At 48.0% G+C, this 27,307-nt stretch overlaps 1 protein-coding gene and 1 long non-coding RNA gene across 7 annotated transcripts in view; one reads left to right on the forward strand and one right to left on the reverse strand.

Moving 5' to 3' along the window:
• Positions 1 to 1,102: 1,102 nt before the first annotated feature.
• The window catches only part of ALPK2 (alpha kinase 2), a 98,635-nt gene continuing 72,430 nt past the window's right edge, over positions 1,103 to 27,307 (reverse strand). For all 3 annotated transcript variants that reach the window (XM_037016102.2, XM_037016091.2, XM_073213146.1), the window contains 7 exons: positions 24,663 to 24,790; positions 24,530 to 24,565; positions 20,578 to 20,852; positions 19,083 to 19,171; positions 15,800 to 16,017; positions 10,697 to 10,745; positions 1,103 to 1,880 (listed from right to left, as the gene is read on the reverse strand). In XM_037016102.2, coding sequence (XP_036871997.2) covers positions 1,664 to 1,880; positions 10,697 to 10,745; positions 15,800 to 16,017; positions 19,083 to 19,171; positions 20,578 to 20,852; positions 24,530 to 24,565; positions 24,663 to 24,790 — 1,012 coding nt within the window. In that variant the 3' untranslated portion in view covers positions 1,103 to 1,663. The remainder of the gene's footprint in view (positions 1,881 to 10,696; positions 10,746 to 15,799; positions 16,018 to 19,082; positions 19,172 to 20,577; positions 20,853 to 24,529; positions 24,566 to 24,662; positions 24,791 to 27,307) is intronic.
• LOC108403100 (uncharacterized) lies at positions 1,888 to 16,477 on the forward strand. Of its 4 annotated transcripts, XR_012121235.1 has the most exons (4): positions 1,888 to 2,931; positions 5,271 to 5,425; positions 6,382 to 6,470; positions 6,590 to 10,683. It is a non-coding gene; the product is annotated as an uncharacterized lncRNA (long non-coding RNA). The 4 variants fall into 4 exon arrangements; XR_012121236.1 differs by adding an exon at positions 16,361 to 16,477 and having other exon boundaries at positions 5,271 to 6,692; XR_012121234.1 differs by having other exon boundaries at positions 5,271 to 6,470.

Consider the following 27,307-nt stretch of genomic DNA (forward strand, 5'->3'; position numbering starts at 1 on the left):
TCAGGGAAATCACTTCAGAAGAAAGGCCGAAGATGGCACATTTTCTGAAATGATGAGATGAGACTAACTGAAGTGTTTTGTCCTGCAAATCCCTTTTCCAAAAAAAAAAAAAAAAAATCTATCTATCTTCTCTGTTTTACCGAAATCCCAAAATCACAGAGGTGGCTCACCAACTCTCCCAGATAGAGTCAGGAGGTAATTGACATTGTCTTTAAAAAAAACCCAACCATCTGAAAAGGCTACATACTGCAGGATTACAACTATATGACTTTCCTGAAAGAGCAAAACGATGGAGACAGTAGAAAGATCAGTGGTTGCCAGGAGCTGGGAGCGGGGGACCGCAGGATGAGTTGGTGGAGCACAGGAGATCTTCAGGGCAGCGAGCCATTCTGCATGATACTGGAATGGACACGTGTCATTACATGGGTGTCAGCACCCAGAGAGTGCACAGCACAAAGAGTGAACCCCAGTGTAAACTATGGACTTTAACTGATCATAGTGTAGCAATATTGGCTCATTGATTAAAACAAATATCACATGAATGCAAGACGGTAGTGATGGAAATAACGGAGGGGAGTGAAGGAGCACATGGGAATTCGCTGAACTTTCCACTCGTTTTTCTGTAAACCTAAAACTGCCAAAAAAAAAAAAAAACCCTAGAAAACAGAGTCTATGAATTAGACAACAAACTGGGGCAGCACAGTTGGGGTGCATAAACCTGCCCCTGAGCTGTCTTCATGTCGTTTCTCCCTACCCTGTGTGAACTGCGGCTGCCCTTCTGCTCTACAGCTGGGCAGGACCCAAGCAAGTAAGGAAGGTGACTCCGGTGGCAGCGGGCGGGAACCTGCAAGCTGGGTACCCCAGTCAGCTTTGCACGCATCTTCTTGTGTCATGGGCGTGGCTCAGCCCTGGGATCAGAGAGCAAAGCAGATAGTGATCGAACCAGAGTTGTGAGGTCAGAATGCGGCTAAAACACAGATGCAAATATTTTGTGCTCCAGTAAACATCTTAGGAAATTATTAAATTACCAATCCTGGGGGAATGTGAAATATGGCACAAATTCTAAAGAATAAGTGTCTGCGCTAGTCTACACAGCTTACACTTTTCGTTTCGATGTGAATTTAATTAAACAGAAAATTATAACCGGATGTGTGAATAATGAATGGGAAATGGCCTCACGTTTCTGAAGCCACCTCCAGCAGCAACAGTATGTTAGACGTGAGTGCCACAACCTGACCCAAGGAAGGAATTCACATTTTCTGCTCAGAAAGCAGCTGGTTGTCTAGAAATTCTGGGATTAGGGATGGGAGGGTTTGGGCTGTGGACAGACCCTGCTCAGCATCGAGTCTCTGACAGCACAGCCACATGCAAATACACAGACAGACACATAACTCTAGGTCAGTACAGATGCAAAAGGTGTATACAAAGATGGGCTGTCTTTCAGAATGACAATTGTCTCCCTAAGTCGGTCACAAATCCTGCTCCAAAAGCATTTCAGGGAAGGCAGCAGGCGACAGGTTCAGAAGCAGCTTGGAGCACAGGCAGCGGGGAATAAGGATTGTCACATCACTCTACAGGCTGTGTGTCCTCTCCTGGGTGTTTTCAGGTTTCCACCCACAAGACCATGTGCTGCTAGCTGGTGGCCGTTAGTTCATCGGGGATGCTAGGTTTTCTTTTCTGCTGGGGTCCCAGATGCCATCTTCTTCACTGTTGTGGAGTTTGGCTGAATTTTGCTTTTCCCAGTACTTGGCTTCTTTTGTTTCTGGGTGTTGTTTTGAAGAGATTTCAGCCCCAGCATTTTGCAATACTTGTTACACTGATGAAGTGCTTTAAACTGATCGATGAAGGTCATGGAACAGTTGCCTTTAAATCCTTTGTACCTGTGAGTTTGGACAGAAGGAAACAGAATTATTTAAAACAGGACACTTCATGAGTTTAAACAGGGGAAATTAGTGATGCCTGGAAATTTATTTATCCCTACGTTTGGCAAGACAAGGCCAAATGTTTGACACAGCTGTTGACAGAGAAAACAAACTCTTTGGAGTTAGGTTAAGGCAGAGACCCACTGGCATGCCCAGTAGAGATGAAAGGCCAGTGAGTATGCAAGTGTCCTGCATGCTCAGGGCCCAGTATACCAGCGTATCAGCACCCTTTCACTTTTCATTATAGTGGCGAGTGGACCATCTTTGTGCAAAGGAGAAGATCTCTTGGTGATCTGAAAGCTACACTGTCCCATCTGGAGGTTTTGAATAAAGGATTCTAGAACTCTGGAGCTGGGAGAAATTATTTAGTTTAGACCTTCCAATTTACAGTTAAAAGAATGTAGGCTGAGAGGTTGTGGGACTCAAGAAAACAGAGCAAGTAGGTGCAAGAGACAAGATCAGGGTGCAGCCCTCCTCCCATGAAAGACTCTTGGGACACACCACCTTCCGCATGAGCAGAAGAATTGGGGCCTTTGTCTTTGACCTGCCCAGGAGAGGTCTCAGGTGCTGCTGCTTTTGGTTGGGGCATTTAATACTCCAACTGTAATTATTGTATTTTCACATGCCAATCATGGTGGGCCAGTGTCCTCCTTGAATGGACATGTCCCCAGGTCCTCCCACCTCCCCCCAAAACAAGATCTATCAAGAAAGCTGGTCAATGGCTTGTTCAGACGACCAAAGGAGAAAATCCATACAAAGCACCTAGCTCCAGTGCATGACATGCATTAAAGGTGCAATTAATTGCTGTGTGCAAATAAATGTGCTAACTGTGTTGTCATAATTCTCAGTATCACAATATTCCATCCTGTGGAAGGGAGGTTGAAGCTGAGAGTGAAGGTTGACGGTTTGCCAAGGAAGGGGAAGGGCAGGGGTGTGCCTGGCACACAGGACTGCAGACATAATCTGCAGGGCCCGGTACAAAATGAAAACACCAGCTCCTTGTTCAAAAGTAAGTAAGACTTCAGCACTAAACTATGTTTTCTACCTTTATCTTGCATCTACCTACCACTTCAGCATTTTATTAAAAACAATCATAATAATAAAAGGGAGAAATGTGGTATTCACATATAAATCAAGTATAAAAATCAAATGAATATTCATATTTGACCTGATTGTTTATAGTTCATAATGTGTGATCAAAACTGAAAGTTTCTGTGATGACTGCCCTTGTACTGTTCACCATGTAAGAACTTATTCACTATGTAAGAACTTGTTCACCATGTAAGAGCTTGTTCATTGTGCTTCAGAAGATTGGAGACTGACGAAAATTAGGCTTGGGGTGGATTAATGATTGTGCATTGTGCATTGACTCCCCTATACAGAATTTTAATGTTGTTAACAACCATTTGATCAATAAATATGAGAGATGCCCTCTCAAAAAAAAAAAAAAGTAAGTAAGACTTTCAAGATGACAGCAGCAGAGCATGCCTTAAATGATGCCAGGGGCCCCTGTGAGTGTGGGACCTGAACGACTGCACAGGTTGCATGTCATGAAATTGGTCCTACTGGGTGTCAAAGCATCCTGGCCATGCCCAATTAGTAGAGCCAAATAAGAAATTGGGTCTCTTCACTTGCTGGTAGAAACCATAAAAGTCAGAAACCTGGAATGAATGGGGATTGGGACTGTGTGCTTTTTCCAGTGAAACCCAAGCGGGGTTTTAAGCTGCTAAGGGCGTGAAAGGTTTCTTCCATCTGCAGAGCCAAAGCATCAGGGGCAGCCCCAGCTGAGGCATTCGTCGCAAAGCTGGCCTGCTGCCCGCTCCTCCTCCTTGATGCGAGGGAACAGCTCTGCCTCCCGGGAGCCCGCAGTCCATTGTCTTGTGAAAAGTGAGTCCGTTCCTAAAAGCCAGGCTCCTTTGTTGAAGAAAAAGCCAGCTCAAGACAGAAGTTGAGCCTAGAAGGGTAGAAAAAATTCTGCTGCCTACCACATCATCTTTACCTCTCTATCTTCTCCCGCGGGAGGCCAGGAGGGGGGCTGCTATGCCAGCCTGCCTGCCTGGCCTGGGTGACTGAATACCCACTGGCAGCATGCAAGGCCCCGTGGGCCATGTTTGGCAGACGTGATGGAAAGCCCGGTTCTGCCCTTCTGAGGTGGGGAGGCCTCGCCTGCCTCACACGGATTCCTGAGCTTCCCAGACAAACTCGGAAGGTCATGCGCAGCGGCACCCTCCTTGTTTAAACACATTGCAAACAAGTCACGGTCATCTGTCTCAGGCTGCCTTGAGGTTTTTAAACATTCAAACATCTAGTCTCTGCAGAGAAAGATAACTAATTCACACTGTGATCTCCCAGAAAATTCACGAGCCACTTCTTGAGCACTGCCTGGTGGCAGAGTGTGTGATGTTAATTAACAAGTGAGCCTTTATGAAACGGTTCCCAGACCTTAGATAATAGCTATAAAGACACAGAATTCAGTTTGGGGAGAAATTGAAATATATCCCTAGTTTGAAGGGGGGAGGGTGTATGTGTGTAAAATAAAGCTAGGACTGTAATTATGAACAAGTGGAACACGGTGCCACCTATGGGTCAGCAGAGAGTTCTAGGAAGCCTCTCACGCTGGAACCATCCGGCAACTCCTGCATTCCATCAACACCCTCCACTTCTCTATGATTGTTCATTCATTTCTTCATTCATTGGTTACCAGCTATAGGCAGACATTATGGGGGAATAAAAGAGGAATAATAAGGTATGTGGCTCTTTTCCAGAAGCTGGCCATCTTGTAGGAAAGACAGACATGTTAAAAATGATTACATTATTCTGTGAAAAAGAGCTACAGGAACATGAGGGATGCGATTTTTCCCACTGCCTGGAGGGTTCTAAGAAGGTTGCACAGAGGAAAGATGGCTGGCTCGGGGTTTACCGGGTAGAGGTAACAGCTCGGGCAAAGGTTCAGAGGACGCTCTGAGGAGACAAGGCCAGAGGACACTTACAGAAAGCTCCTGGGCTCTGCTATGTGATGTTTCCCAGGGGTTGGCATTTCCCAAAATATGTTCCAAGCGGCAATAGTCCCAAAAGATGCTTTGAAACACAAAAATTCTGTGGTGTAAGGACTGTGATTAACGCTATACAATCTCTCTCCTGCCCCTGGGGCATTCAAAATTCCCATCAGCCCTTTCAAGATCCTGCAGAATCTGACGCTAAAGAAACCGCCTACACTCGTTCAACATAGGGTTTCCCAAAACAACAGGAATCTTGTTTTCACAGAATCACTTCAAAAAATGTTGGTGGCCAAGTCACTGAGCTCTTTGGGGTGGGGATATTGTAATGTGACCGGTCTGCGTCTTCTAGAGTTGTATTCTGAGGTTGCCTACAAGCTGACCTTCCTCCCTGTGGATGGGGGACTGCAGCGCAGCCACCACAGCCTCGCCCACCCCAGCGCTGTGGCCTCCCGGTGGCCGTCCTCGTCTCTGTCTCGTCCAGCAGGATCCCACGGCCGCCCGAGGGTAAGGCAGAGCATGGTCACACGACGGCCCAAGTGGCTCCGTACCCCTTACAGCCAAACCCAGCTCCTTCCCTGGCTTGCAGGCCTCCCTGCCCTCTTCTGCCCACTCTGTCCTGCCATCCGCCTCTGCAGCCTCTCCGTCAGGCCTCAGTTTCTTCCACAGTTGCGCTGCCTCCATGGAAACAAACCCTGGCACACTCTTTCCTGACATCAGCCGGGTTGGGAGAACTCAGAAGGCTGGACGTACTAAGACAGGGGGGCAGAACCACCCCCACATTTGGTTCTCTGGTGCTGCTGGCAAAGGCATTCTAGAATTCCTGCACTCCTGTGAGGTTCCTACTCTCACTGCTTCTGAAGGCACCCCCAAACCAGGAGGGTCCCTGTGACGCCAGCCCCGAGGAAAACAGAGCAGCGAGGGGCCCCCAGGGAGGGAGGGGAGAGCCAGTACTGTGGGTCTCTTCGTGGGCCGTGGGCTCTGTGCCCACAGCCGTGCAGGCAGCAGACAGTTCTCTCCTTAATATCTGCAATGGAGGTGATACTGGAAGAAGATGCCCATAAAGGAGGCAGTCTGAGAGTCGTACATAGTCCTAGGCCCCAGAGCTCCGATTCCCAGAGCCCCCATCATTTTAGCTGTGGGGGGCCCTTTAGGGCTCAGGTCAGAGAAGAACATCCTCGGTCCTGTGAGATTTCGCCGTCAGAGCTGCATCTGGGTTGGAGTCTGAGCTGGGGTGAGGGTGGGACTGAGGCCACATTTCCTGAGTGCCCGGGACGGACAGCACTGGGTGACCGGCCTTCCTCAGGTGACAGGCCCTGCCGGGCTCAGGGAGGGCCCCACTCCTGTGGGACAACCTCCACAGCGAGAGCCTCAGTCTTTGCCTCACTATAGGCCCCTTCCCTGCGGCCTTCAAATGATAATCTAGCTCCACTTCTTTAGAATTTTTGTCTTCTGTTGACCAGCTTGCTGACTCTGTGGCATCCTGACAGCACATTCCCTCTTGGCTCCTTGTAACCTGACTCTGTAGCATCTCGCTTGGACCTTGCTGAAGGTATGAATGACATTTTTCTGGGCCATTCCGGTGTTCGCCCGGCCCCATCCTCTCAGCCTCACCGGGACAACCCTAGCCATCACTTCCTCACCTTCCATGACCCTCCTACTGTCTACCAGGCTGTCCTGCAGGAAGTGATCTAGAATCCATCAATTTTTCCAGATGTCCCTTCTGTTCAGACTGGTCTCTGGAGCTGGAGGACAAACGACAAGGAGGCTGGCTGTGAGTCCCTTGGCTCTGAGGGTGGACTAGGCCACGGGGATGAGGAGAGAGTTGTGCTGGGGGTAGGGGGACGGACCCCATGGCTCCAACTCCAGTCACTTCAACAAATGGTGACTTTTGGGCACCAGCCGGGAGACTGCCATGCTATCCCTGCTCTGTGGGGTGGGGCTGTATCCTGGCTGACTCGGGGGCTCAGGAGACCCCAAAACACTCCAAGAACATTGTTCGTAGTGTCAGCCTTACCAGAATGCTGGAGATGGTTACACGCTCCCTTCACAGGCCTCCAGGCCTCCTCGATGGCAAAGGTTGGCCGACCTACTGCTACATGGTGGCTTGATCAGATTAAAATAGGAGGCAGGCTGCCTTCCAGGGGAGATGACAGTGGGGGCAGTGTGGGGAAAAATAAGATATTTAGGGTGTAAAAGCATCTCTCCGAGGTCCCTCAAGCCCGTCAGACAGGCCTCTGAAGCCTGGGGCTGGTGAGTCAGCTAGAATGGCTGTGAGCTCCAGCCACACGGGCTCTGCTGTGAAAGGCTCTTAAAGGACGTCAGGCAATTCTGTCCCAAAGTCACTTTGTTTCCTCCCCTCTGGCAGATCCATGCAGTGCATTTAATCGTCGGCCTAGTGTCACCACATACATAGCACACACGGGCACAAACGCACATCACACATGCACATACATTCACATGCGACATGTACACACACACCACATACACACCCCACACACCCACATGCACATACACACACCACATACACACACATGCACACCCACCATACACACATGCACATACACACACACATGCACACACCCCACACACCCACATGCACCCCCACCACACACTCACATGCACACACACCACACACGTAAGTATATTCTAAGAGTGTTTCTTGAATGTCAGATCCCGTTTCTTCCATCCACAAGTCCATATCAGCCCTCCATTGCCAGGCACGGTGGGGACGCAGGGTCTCCAAAGTGGGCTGCCCTGGGCACTGCGGGCCGAACCTTTTCTCTGGAATTCGGCTTGATTCTGCCCAGGGTCTCCTGAATGTGGTTTCCATGTCAGGCTCCCATGATACATGCCACACATCTTATGCCTCATTCTTTTTCGCAAGGGTTGAAGGCGCGATGCTGGCTGGTGGCCACACTCGGGGATGTCCTCTGTGGTTACTCCTACCAATAGTATTTTGGTCCAATGCTTACTGACTGGGAAGAAATCTGCTCAGGGACTTCTCTTTGTTTTACTTCAGTGCAGCAACATCAAATGGGCTTTGGGAGACGGGGTGCGGGGAGGGGACGATAAAGCACAAAAGCGTTGGCTCTGGTGCCCCCTGGTGTCTAAATCGCAATCTTGCCATCTCCCCAGAAACTCATCTGCTGGCGGGGGAGGGGCATGCATTTGCGGGACCCACAGCGCCGCAAGCAGGTTGGTGCCCCTGCACACACATTAGTTTACACTGGTTTAGCTTGGTTAGGTTAAATTTCCAAATCTCCCGTTACAAAATTAGGCATTTTCCTCCTCCTCTGAGAACTCTACATGGCTGAGCAATTTCAAATAAGAAATATGCTCTACAGTCCAGTTAGGATCTTGGGTCTGCTAGAAAATGAATTATTAGACGTCGATAACAATCCTTTTTCGCCACACTTTGTAGCTTGAAGTTTTTGTACTCAGCATTGCCAGAGGTGATGGATATTGAGGTCCTGGGGATGTGTTTCCAGACATATTCATCTTGCTGGTTCCCAGGAGAAATATGACACACTGCTGTTTTAAGGACCATAGTACCATGTAAAGTTGCATTGAAATGAATAAGTCATGACAGTTCTTTATTTTCTTTTATGAGATTATAAATAATTACTATCAAAATAGTATCGCCCCCTTTAAAGTCACTAAATATGAGAGAACAAAACAGGTTGCATTGCTGACTGGGATGTCCGCAAAAATATGGCCCAGAATAAGACATACAGGAATATTTTCTTTAAATGACACGATGGCTCCTCTTCCCAAAAGAGATTCTGACAAAAGCTGGCTTTGAAAGGGTGGGTCCTAAATTTGGGAGATTTTTTTCCTTTTTGTTTTAAACAATACAGAGCATTTTTAAAATTATTATCGTTAACTATTATTAAAGTAAGTCAGATTGCCTCCTCATTGCTTCTTCCAGCCACGCCTCAAGCTCTTTCTAATGCAGTTAAAAGACCACGTGTAGTGCTGCCTCCAAGGAGCCCGGCTCCCTGGACTGTGCCCATCCCCCAGGCTTCCGGAGAAGAGCAGCTCTCCCTTTCCAGCTCGGCTGAACTAGGCACACGCAGGTGCTGGCTAAGAATAAAGAGAATGTGCTGATGCAATGCTCAGCCATCAGCCTTCTCTCCTGTTCTCTGGAAGCCCTCCTGGCATCTGCAATGCTCCCCAACCTTTCCTTCCTCTGCCTGCAATTGCTTCCGCCTGGACTTTCCTCTGCCTGTCTGCAAGTTGCCTTTAAATCTGAACCCTTTCCAAGTCTCTCCCCATTGTCTGAGCCCCACTTTGCAGCTTTGGCTTTCAGTGTTTCTTCAATTGAATCTCATCTACAAACATTGGAGATCTGCCCCTTTTCTTCTGGCAGCTTAATGTCATGCTGAGCGGTGCCTGCAAGCAGGCTGCCCCGTCCCCGCACCCCTTGCTCCTCACTTGGGAAGTAAGGAGGTTGGATGTGGTTACTGGTTTTCACTCCAGGGCAAAGGGGCTTCCCAGCGGCCTCCGAAGAGATCTCCCAACCACCCCGCGCACCTTCATCAAAGTCCCCATTTTGTCAATTTTTAAAAAGGACTTGTAAGAAACGTTTCTTTGGGGTGGGGGGGGGGGGAAGTAGCTTAAAAGGAAAAGCTTATAGAAAAGTTTTTTTTTTTTAAGTAACGGACAAGATGATGTAATGTCTACCTTCCGAAGTTCTCAGATGCTTGGGAATTCCCTTCTCTCCCACCCTCTGTTCCCTGACCACATCTTGGGAGGGAAGGCAGTCAGTGACACATTATAAACAACATTTTGCACTGGGCTCCAGCTGTCAGCTCTTCTAATGGGCCTTGGGCAACTGTCCCAGGCCAGATAAGTCACATTAAATGTGAGAACAAGACCAAAGAGATTGGATTTCTTTTTAAATTCGGTGAAAAATGCAGAATGGGTTTCTGGAAGCTGTTAAGATGCTTTTAAAAGATGTCTTGAAAATCACACTCTTAAGCTTGTCTAGTTTTTGAAACTTCTTGAGCAGGTTTTCTGATTTGTCTCAGTAGAAAGTTGTTCTAAATGATGGCATGAAATGTACCCACTCTGGTGTCAGGCAGACAAGAACTAAGAAGCACAAACAGGCTGCTTTCTCCTCAGCAGTGGTCAGCATGGCAGCGTGGAGGCACGGTTGGTTCAAGAGATACCCCCTTAAATGTTACTGTGCCATCTGGGCAGACCCCACACTGAGCAAAGGCAACCCCAATACCACACTAGGAAAACAAAGCCACCAGCAAGAACCAGAAACTAATCACAGCCCTTCCTGGCCATTGCCTCCTGTCAGCATTACCATGGGGGTCTGGGACCCCCTTACAGTATTTTTCAGGGAAAATACATTTGAAATATGCAAACTGAGGTCACTGAACTCAATCAGAAAAAAAAAATTAAAGAAGCTTCTAAGAATAAAGATATTAAATGTAGAAAAATGGACCATTTGCAATGAAAAGAAATCCCAATAGTGTTGGCTTTTTTTCCCCCACAGCACTCTTGTTAGTAATTAATCTTGAAATATGTTTGCAGAGTTCTTGTTTGTTTCAAAGTTAGGAAACAAATGTGTTTCTCTGAAAGAACAAAGCCCATAAATATTTTATGTAAGTGAGAGAAGTGAATTGAATTCATCCCAAGATCATTTGTCATCCACAGTTAGGACAAGAAATCCACTTACTCACATCAGCCTAGCAGTGTCTGCCCGGAAGGTGTATAGAAGCCCAGAATTGAATGATACTCACTTGATTTATTTTTTCTACTCACCCTTTAGCCAATGTTGCTATGCCAACGTCAGTTAACTTCATTCCTACACCTACAGGAAGAGAGAGCAAAGATGGGATCTGTGTACACTGGGCTCCTCAGAAACGACGGGCAATCTGCACAGGAAGGTGGAGTGACAGCCCCACCCTGCTGTCGTTCCATTGCTGTGCACACACAATTTCCTCCCTGTTTCCATAGGAGAGCTTCCTTCCATCAGGCTGACAGCCTTTCAGACATACATGCAGCTTGATGGAATGACAACGAGGGTGGCAGGCCTCTGACCAGCGGAGTCTGGCTCATGGGAGCAGGTGGTGGGGCCCACCAGCTGCTCCATGAATGACTCTGAGGCCTGTTCCTTGTCCCATGACCTCTCTCCCCAGAAAGGCTGGGCTCTGGGCTTAGGTCTGCACCCCATTCTTCCCAGAAAGTGGAAGCTCTTATGTCCTAGAAGGTGGTGTGACTCTGGGCTGGGGTGGGCAAGATCACCAGTGAGAAAGTTCAAGATGGCATTTGTTCAGTTGAAAGGCAAATGCCAGATACACAATTTCCCGTTTCCATTAAGGTAGTTTTCCCATCCAGGACCGAAGATTTTCTGGGTCAGCCTTAGACCAGGGAAACACTCCTGAGTTATATGTAGACTTTTAACCATTGGCCTAGAGATGCTGACATGCTCACCCATGGTGTAACCTTTGATGCTTACCCTAACGTCCATCCATCAAACCACTGGGCTAGGGGGGCTACCAAAGCAACAATATATACCTGAGCTTCCCCCTGGTTCAGCAAAGAGCTGTAGGCAACCCTGCTAGAATCCCAGCACCCAGGAGTTGTTTTGCTTCCGCCTCCCCAGCAGGAGCAGGTGGGAGAGCGGCTGAGGAACCAGGGATGCAAAGAGAATGGAAACTCCCCTGTCTGGCAGGGTGGGGGAAGGGGAAGGGCTGCCATCACCTTCTCCAGCAGTCAAGGGCCTCTCTCACCCTGCCCCTGTCTCACTCCACATCCTTAATCTCTCCCAGGTCTGGACAAAGGCAGCCCTCTCTGCTGCCCAGAGTGGCCTCTGGCCTTTCCAGAATCTCTTTGCCAGACCAGGGACCAACTCAGCTTCCGTCTCTCCTGGGCGGTGGCTATGGGCACTTGTTCCAACTCAGCAGACCTCTGCCTCAACCTCACCTATGCAATCCAGTGACAGGCCTTTGATGGCAGGGCGTGGGGTCCAAAGTGCTGACCAACTCCACCAGTCTGTCTGCACCCACTGGAAGACAGGTCTGGGTGCCGCCTCCCCTTGGCCCTGACTCCTGTCCAACCCAGCCCAGGCTGTGACTGCTGTATTCCCCGAGGGGCCTGGGAGCACCCAAACCAGCCTGTGGATGAAAGAAGCAGCGTCCTCCCCAAAGCCAGCCCTGAGGTTAGACCTGATGGCGACCTGGCATTGTCGGTCTGCACTCCTGTGAGGGCTGTTTTCTGAGGCCCGGGGAAGGAAAGCTAAAGGGTTAATGCTCTGAGTCAGCAGTGCCTGCCTGGAGTGCATCACAAATACAGGTCACACTGCTATTCAGGCTGGTCAGTCAGACAGAAGCAATGAGCCCCGCTTTTCTGCAGTGCACCTGTGAGCTAAATTAGACCCGGCACTTTGGGTGAGCCAGTGAGCATTCTAAAAGGCTCTTTCAGAGTTAACAACTAATTCATCTCATTCTTCCAAATCTGCTAACAACTAGAACATATGCAGAAATGCTTCATGTAGCTTTTATTATAGGAACTGTGCTTTAAGAAAAAAAAAAGGCACCAAATTGCAAAGGCCCTCTTTCCTTGGACATCCTGTTTTGTGAAAAGTTGTATTTAAAAACCACAGCTCAAAGCTGCCTAGAAGTTCAGTTTTAAAGTTGTTTGGCAAAAGGTCCTTGCACTTGGGAGCTGCCTTTCCTTGCTTCTCACAATTATCAGCTGTCACTTACAGTTTGGATAAATGGCATACATCTTTTAAAAAGGACACTTCTCTCTTTTGCTTTAGTAATTTGCCAGCAATTCAACTAGGTTAGTAAGGGCCTCTATAGAATAATAATTTAAATCCTAGTGTGCAGCTGTTATATGGAATTGGGGGTCATAGTCATCTACAGGATGTTTCTCATGGAAGGAGGGAAGTGGGCAGCATGAGGAGCCAATTCTCCAGAACTGGAGTTCCTGAGTCTGATGGGTGATAGTTCTCAGGAAGCCTAGTGGTTTCACCAGTGTGCAGCTCTTAGGGCCCAGTCACAGGCCTGGCCTTCACCCCTCAAACCTGCAGAACCTGTCACAATCCTATCAACAAGCAAACGCAGCCAGGGAAGGTGACTTTCAAGTGTCTGAGAATGTAATGGCTGGGTTTGTATTTGCTCATTTTTTCGATCCTAGCTCCAGTGTCTCAGTAGAAGTGTAAAATGTGGAGATGATTTTAGATGTACTGTCTTGTGCCACAGTGAGAATGACAACAGATTCTTCCCAGCTGCAGAGACACCATTATGGTGCATGGTGCCAATGCATGAAACCCCACGCGTCATGTACAGAGAGATGAACATTCCACGCCAGTGTTTACTAGAGCCTGGATGCTTGAAGCTCAGGGGTGCGGCTTTGCAGTAGAACTGTACTTGATGCGGAAGTAACACTTTAGCAGAAGAGATGGGGGTGGGGCATCAGCAACTTCCCAGCCATAGTGTAATTGGAATAGAGAGTTGTGTGTTAAGACCATATTTTTTTGTTGGGGGAGGGGAGGGATGGCAGTGAGGTCTCTTCAGAAAGTGAGCAGAGAGGACTGCCTTCCATTTGCAGACAGGCTGCTCCTCCAAGACTATAAAATTGCACTTCCCAGCTGGCCTTCAATGAATCCCTCACGGGAGCCTATACCATCAGAAGACACTTGAAATCTCTTGCAAATTTGTAAATCTGTGGTTTAAGTGGAAAGAGCTGGGGGTTCAGGGTCAGAAATCATGGGTTAGAGTCTTAGACCCCTCTGCTCATTGGCTGAGTGACAGCAGGCAATTACATCAGTCTCTGAGCCTCTGTTTGCTCATCTCTTAAATGGGGATCATAATATCTTCTTTGCAGGGTCACAGTGAAGGCTAAACAAACATTACAGGAAAAAATGAGAACATACAAAAGCTAGTGAAATCCAAGGAAGGTCTGTGGTCTAGTTAATTATATTGTGTGCCAATGTAAACCTCCTGGTTTTGATAAGGTACGACAGTTATGTAAGATATTATCATTAGGTGAAGCTACGTAGAGGGTATACATGAGGACCTCTCTGTACATGTTTGTAACTTCTTGTGTTTATGGTTATTTCAAAACAAAAGGTTAAAAAATAGGGAACACTTTTTATGTGTCATTGCTGCACTGTTTTACTACCCTAAAAATCCCCTCAACAACCCCATGCGGAAAGTACAAAGGCACAGAGAGGTAAGAAATCTGCCTGAGCAAATGGCTAGGAAGTGGTGGAGCAGGGAATAGAATCCAGAGGCAGCCTTGCACTTCACCATGTTATAGGGTTTGGGATCCTGTAGATGAGTGTCTGACATACAGCAAGTATATAATTATAGCTCAGATTTTTCTTAGCACTATTATTTGGAAAGGAAAAGGAAAACCCCTGTGGCAGAAGCTGCTCGTGCCCCACCCATTGCCCTCCCACAAACCACTTCCGTGCACACTGGCTCCCCCCCAGCCCCCCACCCCTCAGTGCCACCACCAGCATTTTTTTCACCTGAGAACTTTCTGTGATCACAGGAGCCTGCTTTGTGCAGCTTGGTTTGCCCATCTGCAGGTGGCAAGTGCAGGGGAGTTAATGCCCCGACCAGAGGTAGCCTTCCACTGGTAACTAAGACGGGGAGGTATATAAATACCCTTGCTCTCTCTCTCCTTGGGTGTACTAATTCTGAAAAGTGTGTTCTGCACGGGCTCCCAGAGATTGCCCAGAGGGCGTGAGGGTCAGTGACCTGCAGTGGAAACAGGCTGTGTTACCAGGTGCCCTATGGGATGGATGTCTTCTCTTTCCCTATCACACTTCCCCATTCTCCTCTCAGTGTTTCCAGGGATCCCCTCCCAAATATTTGTATTTGAACATTTGTGTGCAGTAAAGGATTAACCTTGCCCAAATAAAGGTTCAGTTCTTGCCCAGCTCCTGGGAGGTGACTTCTAAGCCCTTAGAACATCCCGCCTGATTAGACTGTCTTTGCCTCCCTGGGGGCATCGGGCATGTGGTATCAGCCTGAGTGCTGGAGAGGCTGCAGGCCAAGGCCAGTCTCGAGGCCAGTCAGCTATGCCTCTGTGGTGGACCCCGAGTAAAACTCGGAGCACCGAGGCTCGGGAGAGCTCCCCTGGCTGGCACTTCTTCATGTTGTTGCCACACATCGGTGCCAAGAGAAGGAAATGCTGTCCACGTGACCCCACAGGGATAGGACAACTGGAAGCTGCCAGCTGATCTCTCTTGACTCTGCCCCAGAGGCCTCTTCCCTTTGCTGATTTGGGTATCCTTTTGCTGTGATAAACTGTAACCACAAGTGCAAAGAGTTTTCCAGGTTCTGTGTCCTTCCAGCAAATTAATGCCCCTGAGGGTGGTCTTACAGAACCCCCAAACCACAGCTGTCTCAAGGCTTTCTCTGTAGGTAACCTAATTATGACACCCCCACTTCATATTGACAAATGCATTCCTAACAATCTGAATATCCATCAAAAATGTTGTAAGTCCACCAGGAACGCATGAAATCCGAAGCAACCATGAAAGATCCTTTCACCTATTAAAAACGAGTTATTGTATCTTAATTTATCTTTTGGTACAACTGGATTTTCATATATACTTCTGACTTACACCTGTTGATGGTAAAACAGTAAGGCCAATATTTAGTTACCTGCTGTAGTGGGAAGATATTATTGATGTGAATTATTAACACGTACTTTGTAACTTCCTTTGGTTGGTCATTTGAGGCTCCTCTGTCATACCTTGTTTCTGATGAGACATTGGTAACCTCTGCTGGTAAAAGTGCTTGAAAGCACCCAGCAGCCCCCTCCTTCTCCTCCCCTCCGCATCCCCAGGAACATTCCAGACCCACAGCATCCCTGGAACCCGGGTCAAGCTGCCCCCCTTACCCTGCATGTCTGTAACCAGGAGGCAGCCACTTGTCTTCTGGTACACCCAGTGCTGGAAGGTACAGCACTTCTGACCAGCCTCTGATTCTCTTCTCAAGAAGTTTATTTCCTTCCCATCCCTGATGGAATACTTCACAAACTCTCCAATCAGCTCCTCCTCCACTGTTGCATAAGGGATGTTGTTCTCAGGTCGATGGATAAGAAAAATAGGAATGATTCTGGAAGGGGAGAGAACATGGGCACACATCATGTTCTCTGACGGGAATGGACTTGGAGAGCATTGGGAATGGACTTGGAGAGCATTCATCCGGAGCAGTGGGAAGCTGCAGAGAAATCCCTGGATTCCACTAGATGGAGACTACACCCCCACTGATCCTTCAGTGGCTAAAAAATGTGTTTCTGTTTTTCATTTGTTCCTAGAGTTGGTCAGAAACTTCTCCTTGGGATAGAGTTTAATTGTCTGCATAGAAATGAGTGTCTTCATTACAGGCATATTGCAGTGACCAGGGACCTACTGGTCTGGTGACTATAATCTCTCCTTCCTTCTTTCTTTCCTTTAAGTCAACAGATATTTATTCAGAGGTTTCTATGTGCCAGACACTCTTCCAGATGTTGCTCCAGGAAACAACAGTAAAGAAAACAGAGGCTCTGCTCTCAAGGATCTTATGTTTAATTGAAAGAGACAGACAATAAACAAGTAACTGTAGAGTGCTGTGTACTATGGGCAAAAGTAAAGCAGTGGAGTGAAGCTAGGGGAGTCGGAGAGGCCTTGCTCCGTTGAAGAACATCTGGGCAGAGACCTGTAGACGACCTTCCCACGGCGGTATCCGCGGAAAGAGCCTTCCAAGTAGAAGGAAGGACGGATGGCAAAGGCCCGGGGGCAGGAGCACTCTAGCACGTTCGAAGAACAGTGAGGGCACGGCGGGCTGCAGGGAAGTGAGCAAAGGGCGGCGTGGTAGTGGGTGAACCGGGACAGGGAGGAGAGGCAAAGCCAGCCCTGTGGGGTCTGATAGGCCGTCTGGAAAACTGCCCTTTGTCCTGAGTCAGAGGAGAAGCCATCGGACGGTTCTGGATGAAGGAGTGACATGATCAAAGGTCTTTGGTGCAGGGATCACTCTGCCACTGGTGGAGGAGCCTGTGCTAGGGCAGGGGCGGAGGCAGGGAGCCCCGGGAGGAGGCTGTGCAGTCATGGTGGTAGCTGGAGTGGAGAAGTGGCAGGTCCTGACTGCATCTTTCTGTACTAATCCATTCCCTGTCACTCATATTTAATGACAAATGATTATTTCACACCTGCTCTTCTCTCCTCAAACTGCCACACCTTCTCCCCCAACCTCACTCTCAGCTGATGACCCTGCTTCCTGTTTTACTGTGAAAACTGAAGCAATAAGAAGAGAACTTCTAACAACTGCCACCGCCCCGCACACCTACCTCCCGGGTCCGCACCCGCCCGCGCGCTCCGCCTCCCGCCCCTTACTGGGCATGCGCCCTCGGTGCTCTTGCCTCAACCATCTTTGCCCTGGATCCCGACCCCTCTTAATGCTCAGGGGCATTGCTCCAGCAGTTGTGCCCCACTCTCATCCCCCCACTTTTCCCCCTACAGAATCATTCCCAGTGGCATAGCAATGCGCTGGAATAACTGCCCAGCGTGTTGACCCCATAGCCCACTTCAACTCCTGACTCAGTTTACATCAGAACTCAAACCCTTTGTAGACCCACTGTCTCCAGTCTCTCCCCTCCCATTCTTTCTTGAACCCACTCGAAGAGGCTTTCCCACTACAGCAGCTCCCGTCAAGCAGCTCCCGCCGGAGCTTGTTCAAGCCCTTTGGTCAAGTCTCCAAGCGCCACGCCGCTGAGCCTCACGGTCTCCACTCAGCCCTGGCCTGACTTGTCTCAGCTGCACTGGACACCCTTGACCCCTGGCTTCTTTCTGAGATGCTTTCCATGGCTTCTAGAAACTTGCTTCCTCTTGGTTTTCCTCCCCTCCCTGGCTACTTCTCTGTCTCCTCTGCTGGTTCCTTGTTTCTCCCCAACCTTTTGGCTCTGGAGTGCCCAGGGATAGGTCCTCTGTCTCTGAACACACAAACTAGAGAACTCCTTGCTTTAAATACAATCTATGTGTTGACAATTTCTACACTTCTCTCTCCAGCCTAGACCTCTCCCCAGAGTTCCTTGGGAGCACTTCCAGCTACCTGCTCTCCATCTCTGCTTGATGTCGGATAGGCACCTCAAATCTACCACGGCAAAGCCGAAAAACTCATTTGCCCCCAACTCCCACATCTGCCCCATCTGTTGACTGGCAACTCCACACTCCCATCCTTTTCATTCAACAAACATCTACAGAATAGCTTATGCCAGAGTTTCAAGAACTCTCCAGGGGAGCAGAGATGAAAAAGACACACTCCCTGCTTTCCAGGGGCTGCAGCTGGGGTGCTGCTCAGGGGAGGAGCCCCTAACTCCCAACTCCTACCTAAGAAGGACAGGCAGCAGGCTTTCCAGGTGTGCTGTGGCCTGGCCTGGGTTGTAAAGACTAGGCAGAAATAAGCTGGCTGAGTGGGAGGCAAGAGGGAGGGGCATTCCTATAACACATCCTCCACATTTTGATGACTTAGTCTCTGCACCCATGCACACGAGCCAGCCTGGGTCCCACCTCCTGGCCCTGTCTTCAGCACACTGAGAAGGGCTGTCTTCCCTGACATCTCCCTGAGCTTTGCCCCAGTGATGCTTGGCCCTCATCCCCCCTCACCAAATGCAGTTACTAGGGCACCGAGAGGGATATGATGTCACAACTGGCCAGCCCCATTGGTCACTGGGCCAGGAATAATCTGCATCAGAGCTTGTGACAGGGTATTCATGAATCCATCTCACTCCCTACTCACTGCAGGAGAAACTATGTGTACAGCGGGGTCACCAAACCATTGCCTGTGGGCCAGATCCAATCCAGAGCCTGTGTTTGCACAGCCCACAAGCTAAGAATGATTTTTACAGATGAACATTTGCAATCGATTTGATCATAGGGACCACTAACTCTGAACCCCAAATATAAGCAAACCTACTTTAAAAAGTTAACACGTTAATTTAAATAATTCCACTCTTTTCATTCCTAGACCTACATAACAAAAATTATATTCAATTCTTATTATTATACTTTGAACTTCATCAATAAAGATTTTCTTTCCTGTTACATAAGTGTCTGCATGATAGATGAGATTGCTCTCATTCCTGCAGGCCCTCCAAGGCCCCAACACATCAAGAATGGTCACGCGCGAGAGGGAAACACACTTACTCTGGCACTTCTCCAAAGCCTTCCAGAGGCCGTGCTTCAGCAGCATAGATCTTGGCATAGTACCTGGCAGTATTCTGGACATAGCATTCCTGTATCACCCAAACACATGGGAAATGCAAGTGATTAAAAGAAATTCAGAGAATTGCCAGCACAGCTAATCAGATTACCCAGTGTAGGTCAGCAGTGAATTCCCAAACCCATCCCCTGGTTAGGGGCACAGAAGCAACAATCATTGCAACCTACAATTGTCCACTTGCAGAGGAGCGCTGAGACCTGAAGGAACTATCCAGGTGAAGATCAGCAGTCTCGGGAGCAGGTGTTCTGACCTATGAAATTTCCAGAACTTGCATGGTTGAAGTTCACCCTGGGATAAAGGGTCTGGTTCCACGGCAGGATATCAGGTACAGCTCAGGGCCTGCTGGGCTGCCTAGGAGCTCTCCCATCTGAGGTTCTTCTTCAAAGGTATGAATAGTGAACACCTTGACAAGACTGTTGGCTTAGGAAAGGCAAACTGGAGTTTGCTTTCTACTCTGAAGGGCCTTTCAGAGCGGGAGTCTGCATGTTGGGGGATTTTCCATGACTGGGCCAAATGGAAGGAATACTCAGTGAAAGAAAAGAAAAAAAAAAGGTGGCCTCGGAGGAGAAAGGAACACAACTGGCAGTATCCGATACTCAGAAAAGGGATCTTCTGCCTCATAAGCTCCGGGTCCTGCGTGACAATGCCCCAGCGGAGGGGATCATGGATGGCTAATGCTTGGTAACACCTGAGAGATTCATCTAAGTCTAACCTATTTGTTTTACACGTGAAAATTGACAAAGGGCACCTGGTCTGTAAAAGAGCTAAACCAGCTCTCCTGAAAGCTTGGCCAGAGCTGGTGTCAGGAGTGAGACAGGTGGACCAAGGTGGGAGAAGAGGCAGGGGGAGAGGCTAAGGCTCTCCTCTCCCTTTTTGCCGCAAGAGTTGAGTGACTCAGTGACACAGGGAGGTGGGAACTTAGCAAGAGAAGGCAGGAAACAGGACAAATGCTGATGCTTCTAAACATACCCCACCCACCTCCTCCTCCATAAAACAAACAAAAACAAAACACTCCAGAAACTACTCCTGATTTTAGCTGTCCTTGGGGATCCTTGGGAGTCCTGGCATCTGTGTAGCTCAAGACCCCCACTTTCCACATCAGCCTGTGTCCAGGTAGATTCAAGCCCCCAGGGGTCTCATATGGCTTCCTTGGAGCAGAAACGATCCCAGCCCAGGTAACCAATGAGGTCCCTTGGGACATAGGCTGAGTCCCACCTGGCTGGCATGATGCCAAGAAATTACTGAGACCCCAGATGTGTTTGCCAGGATTTGGCCTTGATCCAGGGGCTCCCTTATGGCCACACCCCATAGGGAGAGAAATACCTCTTGGGGACACTCCCATCAATTCCGAGTCTGATCCTCATCTCGGGTTACATGGTCCCTCTCACACCTCAAGTCACTGCAGGCAGGCAGACCCACCTGAGCGGCCAGTTTGTAGTTCCTCTGCACGAGCTCATCGTTGTTCCTGGTCCCATAGGCAACCGAGTTGTGCACCTTGAGCACGCAGGCGTGGCCGGGCTTGAAGACGGGAGTGAGGCCCTGCATCACTTTGCTGCGGAAGGCTTTTCGGTGGACGCCTTCTCCAAAGTGCAGCTCCTCGGTGGCGATCTGACCTCGCAGGCGGTCCCCAAAGTAGCTGTCACTGAGGAAGTCTTCTCTGAAGATGAGTTGGCTGAATTCAATCTCCTCACACCCTGAAACACAGCTCCACTTCAGATGGACAGAATGTCTCCCAGTCCTTCCCCGTGGCTAATGGATGTCCCCGCACAGGGACGACAAGGCTGACCTGTAGAACCCAGAAGGGGCGCCACCCTTAAGCCTCAGCAGAGACATGGGGGGTGGGTCCTTGAGGGGGACATAGGACGATCAGTGTGAGGCCCCAAGGGGCTCAGATGGGACCACAGAGGGTGGATTGGAGCAAAACTAGGGAGAGCAGAGCAAGAATTTCAGACAGATCTGGAAAATACCAGAACCATGAGAGGTAATTAAAGGCATGTTGAAAAGATGGGTAAAGCAGGAAAGAGGGAGAAAGGACCAAAGATAAGCTCCCATGGATCAATGTCTCTCAACCTTCCCTTCATTACTGTTCCCTGAAGGAGCCTTTTTAGACTTTTTGTTTTCAAACTGTCCCCCTCCCCATGACATTTTAATCCCACAGGGGTGCTGTGTAACTGCTTATATACTGTAGGTAGATCTGTGCTTTATACCCAAAAATATTTTATTACCTCCTCAGGAACCAACTTGTGCCCTCCTGGGGGCGACACTATATTGCCTCTGTTGAGATGCACGTGGCAGATACAAGGAACAGGTGAGAAACCAAACAAAAAAGGAAAGTGGGCAGCTTTTGGAGAGAAATTGAAAGAAAAAGTTGAATTCTTTTGGATTTATTTGTAAGGAGAAAAGTCAAATTGTTTTTTGTTTTCTAGCAGCTGTTTATTTTCAGAGTTGATCTATACTCTTTTCAGGTGGCAATGGATTCAGTCAGAATGTTCTGTTTTAAACTAGAGATGATGAAGTCAGGCTTCTGAGCGACTTAGAAAAGAAAATAAGATGACTTTCAATGAAATAAGTTTGTTGCCTTTTTTTTTTTTGAATGCCTTCCACTCCTGAAAGTCAATGAAAACTGACATCTTTCTGAATGTTGAAAAGAAGGAAGGAGTCATGGGGCAGGTGAATAACATACTATGTGGACTTTTTAGAGAACTATTTCTCTCTGTTTTTAAAAATAGTATCAGGTCATGTTTTATGAGCAGACTGTGACTGAAGTGAGTTATGAAAAGTGTAAGGAGACTGAAACTGTTTTTAAAAGGTATTGATTAATGTCTAGGTCTAGTTATGCCAGAAAGAAAGAAAGTAGGTAGGTGGGGGGATTTTCAAGTAGAACAGGTGTGTAAATGTGTCAGTGGAAAGACGGTATTTGAAAAGATGCTCCAAGAATTTCACAAAGACAGTGAAAACATCCTTCTGAGTAACCTGTCTGGGTGTCTAGAACTGGGGTGGAGAAGTGGGAAAGCAGGTTGGCAAGGGGAACATTCTCTCAGACAAATTTTAAGGAGATAGCTGTGTCACAGATTTTATCCTAATTGATAGAAACATATATATATAATCTATGGAAAAGAGTATAATTTTAAAGTTAAGTTTAAAAATTAGATAACAAAATGGGGAGGGAATGCTTTTTATATAATCCAAATCTTCTCAGTTCTAGCCACATGATGACTCATTTTTAACTTGGCCCCTAATACCACTGAAAAAATATAACAACTGCTTTGTGTATCTACAAAACATTTTGTTCTCCTTCAAAATCCTAAGTTTAGAAATCCAAATCTCTAAAATTCAATTAGTCTCAAAAGTAGGAAGTTTGTGCACGCTCTGCTTTAAAATCCATCAAATGTAAGCACAAAAGTTGTTCTACACTATATGCTTAGAAGGGGAGTTTTTTTTTACAGCCCTATATGCAGTGTAATTAACTATAATCCTGTCTATAATTTCCAACAGACATGTCTCCTTCACAGAGATAAAACAATGAACGAAAAAAAATCTCAGGGCTTTGCATTGAAAGCCGTGTGTGCTCTCAACGGAGTTGGACTAGCTTGTGTTTTATTTGAAACCATCATTCATTTTGGGCTTTCCCATGAGCTTAGCTTATTAGTTTTTTAATTAGAGACCAACTTGTAAAATGCTATTTGTTCCTCCTCTAGAGAATTAAATTAATAAAATGCTGAGTGAGAGAGAGGCCTCCAAATGAAAAAGATGATGGCATCAAGCTTCTTCACCTGCGAACTCAAGGGAAGGAGAAGACAGAGCAGGCCTCCTGAGCCCCGTGAGTCACTGAACCTGGAACCCCTATAGTTGGGGGTCAGGCCCTGGGAGAAGGTGATGTCACTGGGTCTAGACCCAAACCTTATGGCTGAAGTCACGGAGCTATAGCAGTGGCACCATGTCCACCAGGTGGGCAGCAGTTTATCCCCCTCAGTCCTGACTAGTAAAACCCTTGAATAATGAGTCTCTGCAAACCTAGATTATTGAGATCTGGGATGTGAATGCCAAGCGATGCTAAGAAGCTGGTGGAACAGAATAACCTCTCTTCTGAAAGCCATTCTGTTTTTTGTTTAAGAAGGATATTCTTTTGCATATTTTGACTTTTGAGGAGATGGGGGCAGAAATGGGGAAAGGATTTCGAATGATAACTCCACCCTAAAGACAGGCAGTTAGCACGTGAATGGGTTTGCAAAGAGTTCGTATTCAAGTCTATTGTTTTGGATAAATAACACAATATCTGCTAGATCTTTCCTAAACCCAAGATCCCAGCTCCTGGTCTTTAACACACTGTGTGTTAATATCATTGCCTTTACTGTCTTGTTTTCACAGTGATTGCAGCTGTTTTGTTTTCTTAAAAAGTCAGCACGTGTGGTAAATCTTTAAGATGCCAAACCAATTTAATTTGCGGAGTGTTATTTCTAACTCTTCTAAAACTGACCAGGGGTCCTGAGTTGAGCTAGAAGCTTTGGTAACAGGCAGTGGGCGCTGGAGGGGGTGGGGAGCACAGGGGTGCCATGGCCGGCTCGCTCCAGCTCCTGAGAGCTCTCTGTGGGCATCTCTGCCCAACCCCATGTTCCATGATGTCACATTCGCAGCTTAAAATTGGCCATGATGAGAGTATTTACACCTCAGAAATTAGAAAACTCAGCTAACCCCAAGGTCTCCCCACCCCCAAACAAGTTATTAAAAATTTACCAGCACACCACTGGATATGTGGGAATGGATGGTTTTCCCTAAGAGGAAATCCATGCCGGGCATGACACCACCAGTGGGTGGCCCAGTGGTAGTGCGACTGTAGGAGCAGCGGTCCGGCTACTGCTCTACGAGGTGCACCCAGGCCAAAGGAAAACAGGACAGTCCAACCCTCATCGCACTAAGATGCAAATGAATGGAGTTATTCTCCTGGACACCCAGCTGTCTTTGGGTTCTGCTTAGCTGGTCAAACTGGAAAGTAAATTGAAGAAACAGAATGTGGTGTGTAAGCTCCAGAAGCTGAAAAACCCCAGGCAGACGGGGCTGAGCGCGAGTCTGAGGCTTAAAGGAAAAAGCCTCACCTCGAACTCCCCTACACAGGTCCCGGCAATGGCACACTTCCATCTGATCTCTTTCATAAATAATATACTTCTGGATATTTGTAGGCTAATGCATTTACAATAGTCCTTGCAATAGGGCTGAAATAGCTCATCCGTTGTCACTCATTTCCCCAGTCATTCTTGCGCCCTCTCCTACTTGGTTAGAGGGCTCCCTGGGAATATTGCTTCTACCATTGGCTGCAGGAGGAGTTTCAGGCTTGATGGCGCGCCCACTTCCTCTGACATTCAGATTAGCTTACCTTTAGGATCCTGGTGACTTGAAAGTTGTTTGAGAACTAGAAGAGGACAAAGAGAAGGACTTCAGTGCAAATGAACATTCTGAGCTGGGAGGGGCTGGTGGTTTTCCTTTGAAACTGAAAAGCTGAGGTTTACCTTCAGCGGTGAGGTTAAATTCAGCTGTCGACTTTCCATAACTGTTCTTGATGCAGCAGTAATAGAGGCCCTGGTCCTTCTGACTGGCTTGAATGATGGCCAAGGACACAGTGGAGTTGTCACCTGCACTGCAGTGGGGGACACGGACATTTGCACGCCTCAGCATTCTGCAGTTACATTTTTCTAATACACTTGAGAAAGAAACCAAAGTCCCCTTGCCCTGCTGTTCAGCCAAGGGGTGGACTGAAGGGCCAGCTCGTGGTCAGCTTTTACCTGCCAGGGACATCAGCACAGTTCTGGTTTAACATCCTCACTCCAGTATGCAGTAAAAATGCACAGAAGTATTTAGGAGGTTGTCACTAGCAGAGCAAAAGAACTGGAAATGTGAGTTCTGAGGGCTGTCATTAACATTTCTGCTCACAATTTGGCTCCATGACATTCCTAATCTGGGTGTCCTGTGCTTGAAGGAAGCCTGAAAATTCCAAACCCACATAAACACAGCCATAATCAGGGACAAGAGAAGGGAGGTCTGTGCTCTATGGAAGGACTCACGGCTGAGGGCTCTTTTAAACAGGGGAAAACCCTAGTGAAAACCACCCGTCCACCCACCCACCAACATTATCAAGTTCCAAGCATTGTGCTATGAATAGAAAAACCAGTGGTGGTGGTGGTGGTGACAGTGACATTGACGATGGTGACAGTTGTGTGTACTGAGTATTTGATATGTACCAGGCATTGTACTAATCACTCAATAGTCCATTTCATGCCATCCTCAGAGCAATCTAATAAGAAATGTACTATTACTACTTCCAGTTCACAGATGAGGAAACTGAGGCATGGAGAGATCAAGCAAATGGCCTGAGGTCACACAAAGGATAAGGGCAGGCCCAGGACTTAACCCAAGAAAGCCTGACTCAGGAACCTTTGTCTTGACCTCATTAGGCTGCCTCCCCTCAAACCCCTGTCCTCACATCTGGCATTCCTGGGATGACGGTTAAAGCCACAATTTTATTCCAAAGTCTCAAACAAAACACTTTGCTGACAAAGAAAGGCTATTCAAATATCACTCTAGTTGTGTTCTATATAATGCGTCTTGTTTAAACATCCATCAGGGTTGTGTGTGCGCAGCGTATGTTTCAGTCTGAGGTCATGACACACCTCAACAACAAAATCCATTTACCTTGAGTTTGTCTCAGTGGCACATTCAAGAAAAACGTTCATGTTGAGTTGGACTTTAAGTCTCTGATTTACACCTGCCTCTTCTCGAATGTACCAGTGACTTAAAACCAAGTCCACTAACTCATACCACTTCCCCCTTGATGGGGCCACCAAGTACTTCCTGAATGCGTGGTTGAAAGTGGACAGGAACTTTTAACCCAGGCATAGGGGAAAATTTCCCCTTATATTCAACCAGGTGTAAGGGTAGAGCTGCAAAGGACTGAGAGAGTCACAGGGGGCTGGTGCAGTGTCCTCTCCTGGCCTACGGATCAGCATGGCATTTCTGTCTCTGAAACGGGCAGCTGAAGTCCATCAGAGAGGCGGGGGACTAAGCTAGAATTGTCCTGCAAATATCTTCCTTCAGGTGCAGAAATTCCTGATGCTCTGATACTTGGTATGGAGCCTTGGAGGCCTTTTTCTGTTTGGGCCCACTACTCTCACCCAAGCCTTTTTCTGGGAGGGATAGCTTGGAAGTCAGGAAGCCCTGGAGTCAAATCCTGAGCTAGGTAACTAGGCATATTACAAAGCCTCACCCTGTTTCCTCATCTGGGAAATAGGAAAGAGCAAGACCACCTCTCGGATGTGCAGAGAGGAGGATCTGACACCAGGCATGTGAATCCTCAGCAAAGGACCGAGTGTGGTGAGGGGTCACCACCCAGGAGTGTGAGTTAGCGGCTGCGGGCCCAGAACTGGGAGATTCAATGGCCCAGCCCTTGCCCTTGAGGGTCTGGAGGTCTGGGAGGAGAAGTACTAACAGACAGTACAGATGTACACTGCGGGAAGTGAAAGGAAATGAACTTGTTTTTGTGAATCAATAGGGGGAAAGTTTGGGAAACATCCCGTTATCCTATTTATCCTATGAGGGACCAACCATTTTACTTTTAGGAGAAGAAATGGGCAAATGCAGAAAGGGCTGAACAGGAGTGGAGCTGAGCTAGGGAGCTGAACACAAAGGAAGCCCAGGCGACAGGTGCAACCGGAATACCACCACCAGGGACTGAACTGAGGAAGATGGCACCCAGCCTGGGGACTTCTCGGGAGACCCTGTCACCCAACACCAGCCCCAGGGAGCAGCAGCGGGGGGCTGGCAGCACCCACCTCACTCCCTCCAGTCTGGGCTGAGTGTGGCCACCAACGAGAACCTGCCTTCCACGGCAGCTGCTCTTCGCCCCTCGTTGTCCAGCAGGGAGAACTGCCCTTTAGAAAGCCCAGCACACTCACAAGTGCCCCCATTCCCAGACTGGAGAATGCGTCTGGTTACCAAGAAGGCCCTGATGCCCAGGAACCATCACTGGGGGTGCCAGCTTGAGAACTTCGCGGAGCCAGGCCATACCACCATCACACTCAAGAAAAGCTACCACTTTTTTCTTAGTTTCCTCAGAATATATTCGCCTTGCCCAACCCACAAGAAAGTATCCTGACATCTG

The sequence above is a fragment of the Manis javanica genome, chromosome 9 (assembly GCF_040802235.1).
Source record: "Manis javanica isolate MJ-LG chromosome 9, MJ_LKY, whole genome shotgun sequence".
Classification (NCBI taxonomy): Eukaryota; Metazoa; Chordata; class Mammalia; order Pholidota; family Manidae; genus Manis; species Manis javanica.